Below are 19,357 nucleotides of genomic sequence, written 5' to 3'. Positions count from 1 at the left end.
AGGGTCGGCTCCTCCGGGCAGGGGGCGGTCTGCTGGTCCAGGGACTCCCGAGGAAGGGACTGGCGAAGGGATGACCCTCGGGGCTTGTCGGGCAGTGAGGGGCGTCTCTTTGGGAACCCCGCACTCTCCTCACCCCGGAGCCGCCGCAGGTCGTGCTGGGTCTGGCCCGGTGTCACTCCCGCTCCGGCTCCTCCTCGCCACGGCCGAAGGGGGGAAAATGGCTCCGGCTCCGGCTCCGGCGTCGCCTCTTAAAGGGCCCGAAACACCGGCCGGGAAATCCCACCGCACAGGCCCCGCCCCCCCACGGACAGCCCATAATAACCTCAACCAACTCCAACCCCCCCTCCACTACCGCCACCCTCCTCCCTAGGTCTCCCGGGCAACCCCCGCCCCCTCGTCGCTCAGGCAACCATTGGCCACGCCCCCTTCGAGCGCGCGCGCGCGTGTCACCCGGGCAACCGCCCACCTCCTGGCCATCCCATAATACACACGGACACCCCTGCCCCCCACACACACATACACACACCTCGGCCCCCCACACACATTTCATACACATATATGCCAGGGGACTGCTGACATCTCATAATGTTGCAGACCTTTTGCATCTAACACTCTTAGACATCCCATAATAGCCATCCTTTGCCAACTTCTTCACTCTTGGCCCTAATGCTAACATCCCATAATAATTCATCACCCTCCCTCCCATGGCCATCCCATAATAAGCACCCCTCCCAGCACTTCAGCCTCATATCCCATAATACTCATCCCCATCCCCCACAGACATCCCATAATAACCACCCTTCATCCACCCCCAGTTTGATATACCATAATAGTCAGAAAGTCACCCCCCCCTACATACTACAACAACGGACATTCGGCCTCCTCCCACACACATCCCGTAATAATCAGTCTCCCACTTTCTATACTGACATCCCATAATAACCAGCCCCTGGAGCTGCCCTCAGTCCCTGCAGGCTAGGGTCTAGATGCTCACAATATCACCCCCAGCTTTCACACTCTCCTAGCTCCGCGGCCCATAATAACTTCCCCTATCAAAGAGATATCCCATAATCAACAGCCCTACTGTCACCGCACAGATGGACATCGAACCTCCTCTCCCCTAACACTGGAAAGATATCCCATAATAATTTTACTCCCCGACTCACACCCTGACATCCCATAATAATTGCAAGGAGCCGTGGTCAACCAGACATCCCATAATGCTTCATCTCCACTCCTCCACCCCTATACCCTTCCAGCCAGGCATCCCATAATATTCATATTCATACCTCCCCCATCTCTAGATACTGTCAATCTATTCTAACACCAAGAGCAGGGAGGACCAGGCAGGCTACCCATACTGCCCCGTCCCCACCCCTACTCACGCACGCCTTAATCCCTTTCTGGGCCAAAGCAGTGTAACCACAAAAAGCCTCTTAATATTTGGGACCCTAGCCTCCCTCACGCCAACATTTCCAGACACTCAGGTTCTGAGAACCAACCTAGGGCCCCACCCGATCCCACCAAAATCCAGGTATTTTCCCAGTGCTTACCTCCAGCTCTTAAGTTTTGAGGAAGAACAACCAAAATTCCAAGCTGACAGATGAAACATTTACATCAGGTTTAATTCATCCCAGAGCATCCCATAATAATTACAAACTCCCATCCAAAGACTATTTCTCAACATTCTAGCAGTCCTCTCCCCCCACCACCAGGTCAGAGACCTTTCATCAACACCCTGGGCCACTCTTAACGGATGGACATCCCATCATGATGTGAACTGAGGATGCTGCTCTGTACACACCAAGAGCGGAGACCTGCTCTCCCTCTGCTCACCACTACTCATGTTCATTCAACATACGTTGACAGAGAACCTAGCAAGGCACAGAGCTGGGCACCACGGAGAATGCAAAGTCCATGGGTGCCTCCCTTCGAGAATCAAAAACAACCAAACAAACTATGATACCAGATAGAATGTCTGGTGTCAAGGGAGAACTACCGAGTGCTATTTCCAATTTCCTATTACAGAGAATAAAATAAATCCTACAGATCTCAGGAGAGAGCATATCCCAGTAGAGTTCATTGCAGTCCTTCTAGAGGCTGGAAGGTATTCCAACAGGATTTATGGGTATAGATGTATGGTCAAGATAATCTCCTGTCTGCTCCCTACATACTAAGGGATTCTAACTAGAGAGCAATCAGTGGGATCCATCCAGTGTTCCTAATACTGAAATCCTATAATATCTTCATGTCCTTCCTTCTTGAGAGACTCATCAACATGCCAGAATTGTTACCCTCATTCTGGAACACCAAATCCTGCTTACCCTTGATGTCCCCTATTTTCAGTCACTTTCCCATTTTAGATCCTGAAATCTCATAACACCTCCAATTGTCCGCATCCTTATCTTATTGAGGCCCCATTCTCCACCTCAAAAAAAAACCTTAGTTGTATAATGTTCCCCATCTTCCCCTCCCCACGTACAAGTCAACATTCTGGGATGCCTCATTCATTCAATTTTGCCACAAGGTAGCCCTCCAAAATACACCATCCCCTTCCCTTAACTGCCCCACCCTCCAGCCACCCTGGGGACCCAGCCCTAGAAAGTTGGAAGAGCTGATCTTAAAACCCTTTGCCCTTCAGAAATCTGAGCCCATACACCTGTCACTGTTCCCTCTTCCTGACCCCCAGAGATTGGGGACCTGAAGGAAAACCAATGCTCCAGCACCAACCACTGCCTTGCTGCCCCCGACCCCCAGGCCAGAGATGATGTCCTCCTTTCTTCTCACGTGCCTTTTTCAAGCAGGTCCAAGACCTATGGAAGTGAGACAGGTTGAAAAGAAACTGGAACTTTCAGGTAGGAAGGACCGACCCTTCCTGGCTGGAAGTGAGTGGAATGAACCTCATGCCATATCTGCATTGCCCTTCTCACCTCACTTGCCTGGAGAAAGGGCCTGGCCAGATGACTCTCGCCTCCTCTGGGATCCAAGGGACTAGAGAACTGCCATGGAGAAATGAGTGCAAGAGAGGCAAGAGCTTGCTTCAGGAAATTAAAATCCCTCTGCTCCCGAGCAGAGCACCAGGGATGCACACAAGTCTTCCCACCAGCTCCTGCCTGACTTTGTGAAACCACCACCATTCTACATTTAACTCTCTTCTCATTTTTGGACTGGAGGTTTCAGCATTAAAGACCTCAGGTCTTGCCAAAAGCTCCCACTGTCACCTTTGAAGTTTGTGTTTTTTTTTCCCAGCATTCACTCCAACTCCCTGGACCACCCTCTTGCTGCACTCATTGTAGTGTGCCGGCCATTTCCCCCATTCTGCATGGCTTCCATAGTCTCCTATGTTAAATTCTCTTGACATCAAGATTGGGCCCCATCCATTATCCAAACCCTCTCCAATGCCTCTCCAATGCTCCAGTGAAATCGGTGCTCTACAATGGGGGGAGAGGAGGTAGCTCTTTCCAGATACCATAATGTGGGGATACCTCCTTTTAAGGAAGTTTCTTCTTCCTATGTACTGCCTCTCCTATCCCCATTTCCCTCGGGGATCCAGCCTGTCTCTAGGCCTCCAACTCCCTTCTGTAATATCTCTGTCTGGCCCATACCCTAGTCTCATACATACACCACGTTACTACAGAGATTTGTTAAAATAAACCAGTAAGAGAGTTTACAACTGGGGAGTCACAGCCTCTTGCCTGTGATGAAATATATTAGTACCCTTTGTCTACCGCACTCCCTCTGTCTATCCCTGCAGGTTCTACCCACTTATCCCCTTGCTGCTCTTACTCCCCAGCCCTCCCGGCTATCTCTTCCTGAGTTCCAGAGAGGGCTAGGATGTGTGTTTGTGTGTTGCTTTTGTGGTCTTTAAGCTTCTATGCCGGCCCCCTACTCTAGCCCCATGCTACCCTCCCAGATAAATTGTAAATAAGCCACTAGCATGATTGGCCCACAGAGACTAAGGGTGGGATGATCTCCTAATTAATACACCCATGAGGGCAGCCTCTCTAGCCAGTTACCTTAGCGTTCTGTTTTCATCCCATGGTACAGAAGGACCTAGAATAACACTCACAGTGGGTTGTCTGTGGAGTTTTCAGCACAGGCTCCATAATTCTTCTCCTTATACCTTTGTTCTGTGAGACCCCAAGAAACTCTGCTCATAAGAGGTCCAAGGGGCCACAGTGTTCCCCTGCAGTGCCAGACAAGGAGATTGTGGAAGACAACAGACGGAAGACAAGCCACAGGGACAGTGCACCGTGATGGCTAGACAGGACGCAGATCATGTGGCCTGGAGGGTGATTTGCCAGGTGTTTGTCCTTCAGGAGCTAACCCAGCCTCCGTTCTTTGGGTGTGACTGCATGGTAGCAAAGTTCCCATGCACAACCCCTCCGCCACCTGAGCTATGGTCCCAAGGCTCAAACCCAGGAAGGCAAAGATAGAGGGGAGGACTTGGATACCGTGGTCACCCAGGAGCACTATTCCCTTTGGTGTGCCACCCAACCAGAACCTAGGAGCTCTCACTTCCAGCACAGCACTGCAGGCCCTGGACTCAGCAACCCTGTAGCTCACAAGCTGGGAAAAAGGCCCAGGTGTCCAGGGTTCAGATTTGGCTCACTGGAGCCTGCCCCAGGGGCCCTTCGAACAGCTGTCACCAAAGAAACCTCTCCAGCCAGTTACTCCTGCCAGGCCTCAGGTCGGGCTCCAGGGCTCACCCCACCCTCCTCGGCTCCTTCCCTCCCTCTTCCTTCCTCTCCTTCCCTCACCTCCCCCCCACCAGCTTCACCTACCCAGGACAGCCCCACCCAACTGTGCAGGGCACATCCCATAATAATCCTCCCGAGCCCCCACCCCCCCCCAAAAAAGAGAGGCGGCCATCCCATAATAGCCACCCACAAGAGACATTCCGCGGTGACCGCCCCCTCCCTACAGAGCTGCTGGGAGCAGCCATCCCATAATAGCTGGCCGCCTGTTTTACTGGTTACTGCTGTGGAGGGAGCTGGAGAGGAAATGGAGGGGCGGGGGAGGGGAAGAGGATCCAGGGCCCCCACTTTGTGGAAGGGGAAGGAGAGTGGCATACGGGCTGGGGAGCAAAAGAGGACCTTGTGCAGGTGGGAGGTGTGACCCACTGGCCACCACAACCCTGCTTTGGGGCTTTCTCCCCCTTCCCTAGGGGGCTACCTTTTCCCCTCAGCACCCCGGAGGTGGCTGCTAGTTAGGGGACACGCCTAGGATGGGTTGAGGTGCCCAAAGAGTGTGAGAGAGTGAGAGTGTGTGTGTAGGGAGATGGGTTTCAGGTGTTCCCCTTGGGCCCTTCAAGAGAGGAGGCTGACCTCAGAGAGAATGGCAAGACAGTAAGGGGTGACGGGTGGGGGTGTTGAAGCGCTCCTCAGGCCCTCCCCATTCTGCACCACCATCCCATAATAATCCCCCAGCCCCCCTCCCCCTCCCACACACGACATCCCATAATATCTTCTGGAGAAGCAGTCCCCGCAGTAGGTACAAAGAGCTATCCCATAATAAGCTCCCCTACCCCCACTCACCACCCCCCCAACTTGGCCCCCCCCTCAGTCACATGCAGCCGGTGCCATCCCCCGCTGCTCCCCCCTCTGGCCACCGAAGGCCTTGCCAGCCCATAATACTCTTGCCTCTGGTCGCAGGAGGCCTCCAGCCCATAATACTCTCTTCCACCACCACCCCCCCTTCCCGCCCCGCACCCCTTCCTCCCGCCTCCAGTTGGAGCCGGGCCTCACCAGCCCATAATATTCCCCAGTCTCCTAAGGCTGCTCCAGCCCATAATACTCTCCCTGTCTCCTAAGGCCTCTCCATCCCATAATACTGCCAGACGCCTGACCTGTGGGCCAAACCCCAGCCCGTTCCACACATCGAGGCTGTGTCAGCGCCGCCGGTCTGCCTCCCTGTCCCTCCTCCCTCCCTGGTTGGCGCTTTCCCTCCCAGGCTCTCTCCCGCCCTCCTGCCCTGGGCCCCTCTCCCAGCCCCACCCTGTGCCTGCCTGGGCCCTCACTTCCCCTCCAGCCTCCTCCCTTGCCCTTTCTCCATTGCTTGGTTCTTCATCCAGTCTCCCCCCTTCATGCACTTTTCCGTCTACTCCTTAGTCTGTGGGATGGACATCGACCTGGTGGGGAGAGAGTGCCCCCAGAGGGCAGTAGGCCTGTCACTGCCCCTGAAGACTGCTTGACCTAGCACCATGGAAACGTGCCCAGCCTGCCTTGCTCACCAGCTCCCCTGGCCCTAGTTCTGATTGCTGGCAGAGCTCTGCCTGGGTGAGGATTCACCTGGAACCCTTAAGGTCTTCCAGAAACATACCCCTTGGGCATCGCAAGCAGACTTTACCAGTGGCATCTCCTCCCCGTGCTCTTGTTGGAAAGCTCCCGTGTAGGGGCCTCTAAAGTGCCTTTCAAAGGTGTTCTCATTGACCCCACAACAGCGTGGTAAGTAGACATTATGAACCCCATTTCACAGAGGAGAAAACAGAGGCTCAGAGAGATTAAGAAATATGCTCAAGTCACATTGCCAAGAAGTGAATGAGCTGAAGTTAGTGCCCAGGTTTATTTGATTCCAAAGTTCTGGGCGCCTTTGGGATTCTCCAAACCCCCTGTGAGAAACTTCACTTTCCAGTGCTTTCAGTGCTCCTCTGGCAAGGACAGCACAGTGAGAACCACCCCAGCCTCGGGCCCAGGGCCTCCTGAAAGGATGGAGAAGGAAGGCCCTTGTGTGAGATTAACCTCCCCTTCCCCACTTCTGGGGTTTCCCTCAAGATGGTTCAGGACCAAGAAGGAAGCATCTCTGCCCTCCTTTGGGATCTCTTACCTCTGCCCTGGTTCTCCTAAATTTGTTTTAAGATCAATGATTGTTGCTTTTGCCCCAACTGCTCTCACCACGTGGAGGGACCAGCCTGCAGAGGAGACAGACTTCGGGGAACAGAGAACCGAGGGATGGTGCCCTCCTCAGTTTAGCTGGTGGACATCCAAGAGTGCTGCCTTGGAGATGGGTACATCCCAGGCTGGGGGAGGAGAGTCATGGCCAGTGCATGAAGTCTAAGCCATCCTGCCTGTGTGTGCCACCGACAAGCTACTCCTTGAGCCCTTGATGGGGGTGTGTTTTAGGGCACTCTGCAGTTGGAACCCTGGGTGAGCCCCGTTCTCAGCCCCACACAGCAGCACTGTGTCCAACGCACAGGGGCCTTGGGTAAGTGGAGAGGAAAGGGGCGGTGGATGAGGAGCACGGGGGAAGAAGTGGGAAGAGTGGGGCGGAGAGGATGCAGCAGACCCAGGTGAGACAGGCAGAGAGAGAAGTGGCCTACATGCCGAGGGAAGAAGCAAGGGAAACAGGTGTGGAAGGTAACCGAAAGGAAGTGCCTGGAAGGGGAGACAGAGCAGGAGGTACTGCAAAGAGAAGGAATCTGGGAGCTACTTCTTGGTTGTGTGACCTTAAGATCTCAGATTGCCCAGGGTGTTTCATCTGTAAAATGGGGATAATCACCATCCCTAACTCAGAGGGTTATTATAATACTTAAATAAGATAATGCATCTTAAGCACTCAATGGAAATCCTGACACACAGAAGAGTATTTTTAAAACCTGCTAATGCTCTTTCCTTCCATCTAAGATTTCTTCCTCCTCCTCCTTTGGACTTTCCTGGACCGAAAATGTGGTAGCCCCAGGGCATGTGGTGAGGGCTCTGGACACCTTGCCTCCTTCATACCGCTGCTTAGTAATAGGGGAATCCTATGAAAATGGCAGTGGCTGCAAGTTTTCCTAAACCTCCCAGCCTGTGACTTGCCAGGTTCTGTTCATTCCTCCTCTGCCTGCAACATCTCCTTAAACTATTCTTGCCTCTGTTCTCCTGATGGAAACCCTTTGGGTATCCGAGTGTGGGGAACAGTCCACCAAAGCTTTGACGCCAGAGACTTCACACCGGAGACAGCCCGTTTCCATCTACCTCTTCCACAGGCCACGTCACACTGTTCCTCAACTGTTGGAGTGGCTCCCTGGCCACCTTTTTTCCCCTTAGACTCTCCCCACCTCATTTCCCTACAATTTATCCTACACGGTATGTCAGTGTGAACAAAATCTTGCTCATAAACCTTCAGGGGCTTCCATTGCCCACTAAATTAGCTGCCAACACTGTACATCTTGCATGTTTTGTCTCACCTTGTAGTTACTGTGTACTAGTTCTATGGTCCTGGATAGATAGTAAATTCCTTCACAGCAAGATGTGACTGTTCATTCACTCGACAAATATTTATTGAGCACTTCCTCCGTGCTGGGCACTGTTCTAGATGCTGGGGATACATCAGATTACCAAACAAAAATCCTTGCCCTCAGGGAGCTTACATTCTACCAGGGGAGATAGGCAATAAACTATAAAAATTAGAATAAATAAATAAGTAAATTACATGGTTTCTTAGAAAATGAAATATGCTGAATTTTAATTACTTTGGGATTCACTCATGTACCTGCACATAAAAGTACTCAAGTAATTTTTAAAAATTGTGTTCGATTCAGTTTGGATAGGACAAAGTGCGGAGATTTTGGACTGTGAGGCTTGGTGCTGTTGGTGCTCTCAGGACAGGAAGGGCACAGGTCTTGAACCCTGAGGTTGAAGTAAGATGGAGCAGGTGCTAACCACCAGGCCTCTCCCAGAGTAGCTGGAGGTAAGTGCCAGGCCCAGGGCTCCAGTCTCCACCCAGATGGAGAAAGGCCCGGACTTCCTGGCTATCCCTGAGGAATCTGGGTCAGTTCTCCGACTTGGCCACCAGGGGTCATTTTACCCCTGTAAATCGCCATCTGGATCTCTCGCATAAAGGCACACACAAAAGGCTTACACCCAACTAAAACACATGGGAAAACACTGACACCCCCAATCTCATTCATTCTCTCTCTCTCTCTCTTTCTTTCTCTCACACACACACAGAAAACATACAATATTGAAAGACATAAGGACAGAAATGCTACAGGACGCACACATGGCAACAACTGCCTCACTCATGTACTAAAGTCAGGGTCTGAAGTTGTCATAGTGCCAACTCTGCCGCCCCTCCCAGCCTCCCTACTTGGGTAAGGAAGGAAGGAGCCGGCACCGTGGCTCCTGCCTGTAATCCTTACACTTTGGGAGGCCGAGGTGGAAGGATCAGGCCAGGAGTTCAAGATCAGCCTGAGCAACATAGGGAGTCCCCCTCTCTATGAAAGAATTTAAAAATCAGCTGGGTGTGGTGGCACATGTGGGTAGTCCCAGCTACTCAAGAGGCTGAGGCAGGAGGATCACTTGAGCCCAAGGAGTTCGAGGTTGCAGTGAGTTATGATCACACCACTGCCCTCCTCATGCCTGGCAACAGACCAAGACTCTGTCTCCAAGAAAATAAGAGGGGAAGGGAACAGTAGATGGGCCCATTTTTCCCTTGCCTCCAGCTTGCTAAGAACAGACACCCCACCCCAGTCTTCCCTTCTCACTCTTACTTCCTTGTAACTCCTCTCTCCTGACTGTGGCACAATTCCCTTTTCCCTTCCCAGAGAACCCCCCACCCCCCAACAAGTGTTTGTGTGATTTCTCCCCCTACCGCCCACCCCCAGGTTGCTCAGGTAAACCCCGGGTTGTGTTCCATTTGATGTACTACTACCCACTCCCAGAAAACCTCAAGCCATGAGGACCACCAGTAGCAACTCATTTGTTGAGCACTGTCTCCTCCCCAGTATTTTTTGTAACTGTTTATAATGCCCTGGGAAGAAGTTAGTTATGAACTCTAATACTTCAGTACAAGTATGGTTCTCAAAGTGTGATCCAGGGAGCAGCTCTTGGAGGAAGGCCATGAGGTCATAACTATTTTCATAATAGTACTACTGAGTCATTACTTGTCCTTTTCACTTTCATTCTCTCACAAGTATATGTGGACTTTTCCAGAGGTTTCACAAAGCATAATGACATGGCTCTCGTAGCTAATGGAATGTGTGCTTGAATATTTCCGTTTTAAAAATGTATTAACTTTAATTTCTGTAATAGTATGGTACATATCAAAAGCACAAGCAAATGCTCTTTGGGATCCTCAATTTCTAAGAGTGTAAAGGGGTCCGAAACCAAAAAGTTTTGAGAACCAGTGTTTTAGTGCAAAGGATTTTTTCCTTGCTCTGGACAAAGCAAACAGAGAATGAGAGAGAGAGAGAGAGAGAGAGAGAGCTAGAGGAGGAACATTAAGGACCTAGAATGGAAGAGGCCCTGAAAGTGGAGTGTGCTGTAAGAAGGGATGACCTGGAAAGTGGAACGCGACTGGGATTTGAGGGAGGAAACTCTAACTCACAGTTTTGCCTTGCCCCAACTACCCCATGTTGGGTGTCAGGTTTCAATTGCTACAAGTCACTAAACAAGAAATGCCGTTCTGTCCATAACAAACTCTTGCATTAGGGCTCAGTGCTGAGCAGGGGAAGCCTAGGTGGAAGATCGAGGTGGCTTCATCCATGACCCTAATGGGTTAGCACAGACAGAAGTCAGCAGATGAATGAGCTTCTCAGTAGCTTGGTCCAACAAGGCCTGGGACCATTCAGCTCCCGGACCTCTGTGGCAGGTCTAAATCTAGGATACTCATTTTCTGTTCCATCTATTAGCTTGTATCAGCATTTCATGCCCACCCCCACAGAAGCATTTCATCGTCTTCTGCCTCTGCATGGGCAGACTCACTGCATCACTGCCTACAGACTGCAGGGGGGTCCTCTGCGGGCTCACTGCCACCCCTTAAAGAAGCCATTCCTGGCAGCACTCTTCCTTCCCTATACCCGGCCTTCCACACTTTGTTCTCTGCTGCATTCATGAGCTGAAGTTCCCACCCAGAGGTTCAAGTGCCCAGCCCACCTCCCTTGTGTGCATGTCCTGCAAGCCCGCGAGAATGAAAAGCGCTGGGGTAGGGGGAGGATGGCGCTGTGTATGGCACGACGTGCCTTCAGAGGGCCAAATCTTAGGGGCACTGAGTGAAGGGTGTCCCGGTGTTGGAGGGTCGGAGCAGCCCCTGACTGGCGGCATCCGGCCCAGTGGCGTCAATAGTCTCAATGGGTCGTAGGGCGAGCTCGTGCGACTCCCGCGCCCCGTTGGTGACCAAGGTCCTGGCCTGGTGCAGAGTGCCCAGGCCACGCAGGGTGTTGCGGAAACCCTCGGCGCTGAAGTAGTACACCAGAGGGTCCAGCACGCAGTTGGCGCCGGCCAGCAGCACCATCACCATTAGCACCGCGCGCACCTGATCGCGGGCCGCGTGGCTCGCCACCACCAGCTTGCCCCGCAGGAGCCCGTAGACCGCCAGCGTGGCGTTGTAGGGCACGAAGCACAGCAAGAAGATGACGAGGCTGGCCAGCAGGAGGCGCACCGTCTTGCGCCGCCGCTGGCTCCGCGTGGCGTCGGGCCGCGCGAGCGTCCGGAAGACCCGGCCCGACGAGTAGACCACGGCCACCAGGGGCAGCAGGAAGCCCAGCGTCTCGGCCAGCAGCACGAGCGGCAGCAGCCTGCCCTTCCACAGCTCGTCGCTGAAGCTCTCGAAGCACAGGCGCACCTCGAGGCCCCGGTAGCTGCAGAGCGAGGGCCTGTGCACGTAGGCGATGGGCACGGCGAACACCAGGATGAGCGCCCACACGCCGAGGCAGAGCAGCCGCGCCACGCGGGGCTGCCGCAGGTGCCGCAGCCGCAGCGGGTGCACGATGGCGGCGTAGCGGTCCACGTTGATGAGCATCAGGAAGATGCAGCTGCCGTACATGTTCATCTGGAAGATGGCACCCGCCGTCTGGCACAGGAGGTCCGGGAGGGGCCAGTGGTGCAGTGCGTAGTAGGAGAGGCGCACGGGCAGCGAGAGGGTGAAGAGCAGGTCGCTGGCCGCCAGGTTGCACATGTACACGCTCACGACCGAGTGCACGCGCAGCGCGCGCAGGAAGACCCAGAGGGCCAGCGCATTGAGGGGGAGCCCGGCAGCCAGCACCAGGCTGTAGACCACCATGTGCAGGCGGTGGGTGGGCCGGTAGTCAGGACACTGGAGAACAGAGCTGTTGGTAGAAGAGGTATTGGCCGAGGAGTTAGCCAACATTGTGCCAAAGTGGGAGGGGGTGCTGCTAGGCTGACAACATCATGGGGCACACCAGGGTCAGGACATTGGGTTCACCTCCAGGGTAGAAGCCTGGTGCGTATACAGAGATGGTCCCAAAGCAAGCAGAGGCAGGGTATGGGAATGTGGGCTATGGCTGCAGGGAGAAACGGCTGCCAAGGATTGGGTGCCTTTGGTCACAGCTTCATCAGCAGTGGAGACCTGGAATAGGGGAGGCAAGCCAGAAGTCAAAGCTAGGCAGGGCCACAGACACAAATGTTTATCCAGCTAAAATGGCTGGTCCTGTGAGTCTTTTCTCAGCCTCAGGTCTTTCTGCTACCTTCCGTTGGGCCAGAATAGCTTCCTGCAGCAGGACTGTATAGGGAACCCAGACTGCTTAGGTTTAAATCCTGGGTTTTCCAACTTGCCTAGCTGTGTGACCTCAGAAAAGTTAATCTCTCTGAACCTCATTTTCCTTACCTGGTGTTGGGGGGGAATGAGAGGAGTTTCATGGTAGCCTTACTGCATGAGGTGATTTGGAGATTAAATAAGATGATGTATGTAAAATGCTTAGGTTGTTGTTATTATCTTATAAGATCTCTCTCACTCTCCGTTCTTCCCTTCCTTCCATACATACTGGGCCCATAGAAGGTTCCAGGCATGTTCACAGTAGTGAACAAAACAAAAAGGCAGGAGGATCGCTTGAGCCCAAGCATTCTAGGCCGTAGAGTGCTATGCCAATGGGGTGTTCACACTAAGTTTGGCATCAGTATGGTGACCTCCCAGGAGCGGGGGACCCCCACGTTGCCTAAGGAAGGGGTGAACCAGCCCTGGTCAGAAATGAAGCAGTTCAAAACTCCTGTGCTGATCAGCATTGGGATCTTGCCTCTGAATAGCCACTGCACTCCAGCCTCGGCAACATAGTGAGACCCTGGCTCTTCAAAAAAATTAAAATTAAGAAATAAGAAGGCTTTGCCTCCACCTACTTTACCGTCCAATGGAGGAAGACAGATAATAAAGAAGTGCAAATCAATAGGTAGTATGTCAGGTGGCGAGAAGTACTATAGAGCACCTCCCCTGGACCAGGTGCTAGGCTGGCTCCCCATTATCTAGAGTTCAAACTCCTGAGTACAGTATGAAATCCCAGCCTCACTTGTCGCATCCACCATTGCTCCTATGAGGACTGGATTTGTGGTCAGAGTCACCTGGATTCAGCTTAATGGTTTTACCTCTTTAACTCTCAGTTTCTTCATCTGTAAAATGGGAATAATAATGAGGCCCCTCCCATAGGCCGATGGCACACCAGCCGTGCCCAGAGCCACTTTAGGGTAAACTTGGCAGCCCAGTCTTGCTAGGCAGGGAGAGGCCCTGTGGGTTGAGCTTTTCCAGGTGCTCCCCAAGAGGGCCTAACTTCTCAGATGAGGTTCTATGGTAGAGGGGAGAGGGTATTAATAGTTTGGTAGTGAGGGCTCAAAGGGGACCTAAGCCCAAAGAGAGTGGAGGTGAGACAAGGAAGTATCCTTGGTGCTCACAAGGCCACCAGAGAGCAGACCACAGCAGCTTCAGTTCACAGGCAAAAGTTGGCCGACAAAGGACATGACCAAGAGGAAGAGGAGCCAGAGGACAGGATGTGGTCTGAGGATCCCACCTTCCTCAACCCCATAAGGCCACAGAAGCTACCCCTCCATCACAACCCCAGATGCTACTTTGTGTGTGTGAGATAAAATATACATAACTTAAAATTTATCATTTTAAGTGTACGATTCAGTGTCATTATGTACATTGACAATCTTGCATAATCATCACCACTATTTTCCAGAAATAGAACTTTTTCATCCTTCTGAACAACTCTATACTCATTAAGTAATAGTGACCACCCCACCCCCACCCCTAGCCACTGGTAACCTCTATTCTACTTTCTGTCTCTATGAATTTGCCTGTTCTAGATGCCTCATATGAGTGAAAGTGTATGATATTTGTCCTTTTTGTGTCTGGTTTATTGCACTTAGCATAACGTTTCCAAGGCCATCAATGTTGTATGTAGCATGTAACAGAGTTTCTTTCTTATGGCGGAATAACATATTCCATTGCATGTGTACACCACATTTGCTTATCCATTTCTCTCTCAGTGGACAGCTTGTGTTGTTTCCACCTTTTGGCTGTTGTGAACAATGCCACCATGGACATGGGTGTGTCTGGTTGTCATCTTAGGGAGAGAAAGTGTATGAGACCCTGAGCAATTATCCCAACATACTGAGCTTATTCTTTTCAAAAGGCACTGTTTAAATTGTTTAATGGAACTAAGTTGTAAACCTGACTATCACAGGTTTTCCTGTGGATATTTGTTCTCCCTCCAACCACCACCACCAGCAGCGGTTTGAGACTTGTAAGAGGTACAGTAAAGGAGTTAAAGGGAATAAAGAGTATTTCCTCTGCAAAATACAATCTTAACAACAAAAATCATGCCAAACAGGACTTAAACATGCTGAAAAGCAAATGAAACCAGACTTGTTTCCAGTATGCCCCCACCCCCACACTCCTTTGCTCGAATCACACCAAACTCATTTTGCATATACCTTATGTTTTCAGGACTCTGCCTTTGCCCGTGCTGTTTCTTCAACTTGGAATGCCCTTCCTCCCATTCTCCAACTGGCAAACCCAGTCATTCCTCTGGGCGCTGTGAAGCCTTGCCTGCCCCTCCCCCTGCAAGGCAGATTAGCGCCCTCACTGTGCTTTGAGGCAGTGGCAGGTTTAGCAGAGCTGTTCCTGCGTGTACGTGGTTAGCTGTTCTTGGTCTGCCCCGCCCATTGGACTGTGAGCTCCTTGAGGAAGGGGCTATGGACTGTGGCTTATTCATCTTTGTATCCCCAACACCTACCTCAATAAGTGTCGAGTGAAAAATAATAGCTATCATTTACTGATCAGTCACCATATCCCAGGACATTTTATATACATAATCCCTAATGCTTCCAACAGTCCTTTGAAGTAGGTGTTTATCCTCATTGTTACGGAAAAGGAAACACAAACTCAAGAGTTCCGCAAGAGGAGTAAAGTTACGATTCAGATCTAAGACTGCCCAGCCCCAAAGTCCAGGCTGTACCGTGTTGCTTCCAACAAGAGAGGACGGTTGGATATGTGGAAGGATGCTGGATAGAGAAGCTGGTCATTTACAGTTGCCTGTATGAAATCTGCCTGTACACAAATTATTTTACTTCCTCATTTGTCCAATTGAAATATATACTTTTTAACGACCCACTTTCTTCTTTCTCTCACTTTGAACACTGGTAATAGAAACTCATCTTTCTTTCACACATAAACACAAATATGCCTCCTTACTCTTTCCCCTTAAGTACTACTTAAGCACTTAGCTTGCTGCTTTGGACCTCTCAGTTATTTTATGTGTATTTGTTTCACTTCCGCAACTAGACGGTAAGATCCTGGGGTGGGGACCACACCCTGCAGACACTCACTCTTCAGTCTCTGCCTGGCAGGAAATCCACCTCCACCCCGCACCATGTTAGCCTGTCCTGGAATCCTGTGATACCTCTTGTACCAATCCAGTCAAGTCACTTAACCACTTCTCTTTTTTTTTAGAGGTGGTGTCTAGCTCTGATTCCCAGGCTGCAGTGCAGGGGTGTGATTGTAGCTCACTGCAACCTCAAACTCCTGGGTTTGAGTGATCCTCCTGCCTCAGCTTCCCGAGTAGCTGGGACTACCGGTGTGCACCACCACACCTGACTAATTTTAAAATTTTTTTTAGAGATGGGGTCTCACTGTGTTGCCCAGGCTTGTCTTGAACTCCTGGCCTCAAGTAATCCTCCCACCTCAGTCTCTCAAAGTGCTAGGATTATAGGCATGAGTCACCTCGCCTGGCTCCTAACCACTTCTTATCACACTCCTGACCATCTTGTCCACATGTATAACTTGCTTAGTAAAAGATCATATCCCTTAAAAGGCCTGTTTGGAAACGGCTTGTGTTAAAGTATCAGTAACAGTTTACACTATAATTGCAGTAACATTTTATCGTTCTTTTTTTTTTTTTTTGAGACAGAGTCTCACTGTGTTGCCCGGGCTAGAGTGCCGTGGCGTCATCCTAGCTCACAGCAACCTCAAACTCCTGGGCTCAAGCGATCCTCCTGCCTCAGCCTCCCAAGTAGCTGGGACTACAGGCATGTGCCACCATGCCCGGCTAATTTTTTCTATATATTTTTAGTTGTCCAATTAATTTCTTTCTATTTTTGGTAGAGACGGGGTCTCGCTCTTGCTCAGGCTGGTTTCGAACTCCTGAACTCAAACAATCCGCCCGCCTCGGCCTCCCAGAGAGCTAGGATTACAGGCATGAGCCACCGCGCCCGGCCCCACTTTATCATTCTTAACCATTACTTGGAGAACCAGTAGTTCCTTACAATTAGGAAGCACATATTAGACACTCAGTGAATGGATTATTTTTCAAGAATGCCAAGTCTATCTGTTAAAAAAGTTACAATGTTAAACAGACCAAAATGTGTTAATTGAGCTGTTTCCTAAAGGTAAAGTTAAGAATCCTTTAGTAAAGGAAATGGCAGTGCTCTCATTACTCTACTCCAATGGGGAGAAGTCCTTGGGTCTCTTTACAGCGGAGCCTATTTGTCACAAATCCACCTCTTTCTGAAAGAGTCACACAGCATGGCCTGCACTAGGCACCGAGAGCTGCCAGGCCCCTGCCCTGGCCCCAGCCCACTCCCCTGCCTCCCGAGCCCTGGGGCTCCGGTCAGTGGAGCTGAATGGCATAGTGCCAGGCCAGATGGCAAAGACGGGGAAAAGCTGCCAAAAAAAGGAGGCAAACAGGAAATGGAAGGAGGGATCCAGATGTGGGGGAGGAGCAGTCCAGACCCTCTCCCCTAACCCTGCCTTGAAGAAGAGGTCAGGTTGTGGGGAGAAATGCAGGAATCAAAGAAACAGCAGCTGCCGCAGAAAAGAAGGGACACGAGGAAGGAGGGACATGGAGGTCCACACTGGCTCAGTCACATCAGCTCATACTGATGTGGCCACAGTAGGCATCGCACCACATGCACGAGCGTGCACAGACACACAGAAGTATGTGCCCGCTGAGATACGTGTACACAAGAGCCCTAGTAACATACAAATCAGTGCGGATACACACCCTGTAATATATTACTGGTAATATAAGTACGTGCACAGCCAATCGGGCCAGAGGAGGAAGAGAAGACACAGGCTCTGCGTTAGGGACAATATCCTTAAACAGCAGGCACGTAGAATCAGGCAGCTTCACAAGCACATACCCACGTCGATGTGCGCAAACAGAGCTTAACCCCAAGGCACTGAGGGGCAAAGAAAGCACCACACACGTGGATGCCCCAGGACTGCTCCTTCCATGTAACCCACCCCCTGACATCACTCACGCAGCACAGCATGTGCGCCAACCATCCTGCTTCCTGTGTCTCTGTCCTTCAGCTTCCCATGTGTACATCCGGGGCCAGGTCCTTACCTCTCAGCACCTCTGGGACCTGCCCCATTGCCCTCTGAGCTGGGCTGGGCACTGCTCTTTGCTGAGATAAGCCAGAGGGGCAGGACTATTTTCTGCCACAGGCAGGAAGTAAGAATCAGGGTGTAAAAGCGGGCAGGCAGCTAGATCGTGGTCATCCCCTCACTTCTCCGTGCTCCTCCCGCCTTGCCCCCACACACGCACCACGTGCCTCGCTCTCTTTGCCTCCTCTTCCAAATAACTCGCATCCTCCTGTGTTCTCTGACCCTGATTCCCAGGGTCAGAAGTTTGAAAAGAAGGACCCTCTGATGTCCCACCATCCTTGCCCCTGAAGATCCGCTCTGGAATAGCCCCACCCTCATTTTAGATTTTCATGGCCCATCTGTGCCCCAGCCCCGACAGAGGAAAGACCCCTTAGTGGGTGCTCTAGCCCACAGCTAAATGAGCTGAGCCCACTTCCTCTGCTTCTGGGTTCAGGCAACATCGAGGGGATGCACCTTTCCCCACACGCAGGCTTAGTCAGGAACACTCCTCAAAACCCAAACATTCAGTCTCCCCGAAAGGATCCCGGCTGTGCTGAGCCTCCAGCAGAAGCTTAACTCAGTCTAAAGGCTTTGTGCAAAGCTCTGTCCCAGAGCTGCTTTGGGGACACAGATGAACCCTGTTCCTCAGCTTATCCTGGATCTGAGGGGCAAGGATGAGATGGGAGGTGTGTGGTGTGGACACAGTATGGCGTCGCCAAGGTGAGGGGGCCTCCTTCTGCCCCAGGTGCCATGCTCTTCTCCAAAAGGAGTCCCCGGTGAGGGACACGGTGTTGTTGTCCGGTCTTGTCTTCCCTCCCCCTCTGGTCCAGGCCTGCCTGCTTCTCCAGCCAAAATTCCTGCTCCAGCCTCTCCCGCATCGTTCCCCACCTTAGCCTGTCTCTTCCTGCATTTCCAACATTGTCCTCAGCTGTGTCTTCTCCCTCCCTGGGTACTCTGACCTCATTCCTCCTGATATTTTTCCAGGAAAAGGCAAAACGCAAAGGTGGCCTACAGCTCAATAACTAGTTTCCCGGATGTGCGGATGACACCTTGACACTTGTACGTCACCCTCCACCCTGCTTTCAAAAGCTAGACAAACAGGAAATAAAGGCCCGACTAAGAGAGGCCACTGAGACAGGCCTAGCCCTCCCCACTGACCGGTGCCCTGAGGTGGTCTGCCACGCCTGACCCTTGCCTTTAGCCGTGGCAGGTCCTGCCTTCTCAGGGAAATCTCCTGGATGGCCGGGCACCTGCTGGGGCTCACTCTGTAATCCCAGCACTTTGGGAGGCTAAGGCAGGAGGATGGTTTGAGGCCAGGAGTTTGAGACCAGACTGGGCAACATAGCAAGACTCCATCTCTAAAAAAAATTTTTCAAAATGGCAGGCGTGGTAGCATACACCTGTAGTCCCAACTACTCGGGAGGCTGAGGTGGATGGCTTGAGCCCAGGAGTTTAAGGCTACAATGAGCTATGATCGCACCACTGTACTCCAGCCTCAGTGACAGAGTGAGCCCCTATCTCTAAAAAATAAAAATGACAAAAAAAAAAAAAAAACGCCTGGAGTCTGTTGGCCTCCTGGACCTCACTTGAACTTAGTACGCATTGATGTCAGCCCTCACTCTTTCTGCTAGCCCGCTCCTCCTGGGCTTGTTTTAATGCCCCTGGGCATGGAAGGTCTCTGTGTCGGTGAGGTATTCGCTGGGGGTGGCAGGGTAGGGAAAGCCATGGAGCTGGGCTCTCCTGCCTCTGGGTGGCCGGGAGGCAAGTCTTACACATACAAGTA

The 19,357-nt window shown here is 51.8% G+C and overlaps 2 protein-coding genes across 6 annotated transcripts in view; both read right to left on the bottom strand.

Annotated features, from left to right (window-relative positions):
- CHD4 (chromodomain helicase DNA binding protein 4) overlaps positions 1-316 on the bottom strand; it is a 35,532-nt gene extending 35,216 nt beyond the window's left edge. For 3 of the 5 annotated variants that reach the window (XM_012637853.1, XM_012637855.1, XM_012637857.1), the window contains exon 1: positions 134-316. The gene's annotated coding sequence lies outside the window, so the exon portion shown is untranslated. The remainder of the gene's footprint in view (positions 1-133) is intronic. The other 2 variants (XM_012637854.1, XM_012637856.1) reach the window with 1 other exon arrangement.
- Positions 317-10,940: 10,624 nt separating this feature from the next.
- On the bottom strand, positions 10,941-12,069 carry LPAR5 (lysophosphatidic acid receptor 5). Its single transcript, XM_012637901.1, has one exon. The coding sequence runs from the start codon at positions 12,067-12,069 to the stop codon at positions 10,960-10,962; it is 1,110 nt and encodes a 369-aa protein (XP_012493355.1). The 3' UTR covers positions 10,941-10,959.
- Between the last annotated feature and the right edge of the window lie 7,288 nt (positions 12,070-19,357).

The sequence above is a fragment of the Propithecus coquereli genome, unplaced genomic scaffold (genome assembly GCF_000956105.1).
Source record: "Propithecus coquereli isolate 6110/MARCELLA unplaced genomic scaffold, Pcoq_1.0 Scaffold124, whole genome shotgun sequence".
Classification (NCBI taxonomy): domain Eukaryota; kingdom Metazoa; phylum Chordata; class Mammalia; order Primates; family Indriidae; genus Propithecus; species Propithecus coquereli.
The sequence above is the reverse complement of the archived record's forward strand: the minus strand, read 5'-3'. Positions and strand labels throughout refer to the sequence as shown.

Excerpts from the sequence above, each read along its gene's own strand:
- LPAR5 (XM_012637901.1), bottom strand. The coding sequence starts at position 12,069 with ATGTTGGCTAACTCCTCGGCCAATACCTCTTCTACCAACAGCTCTGTT.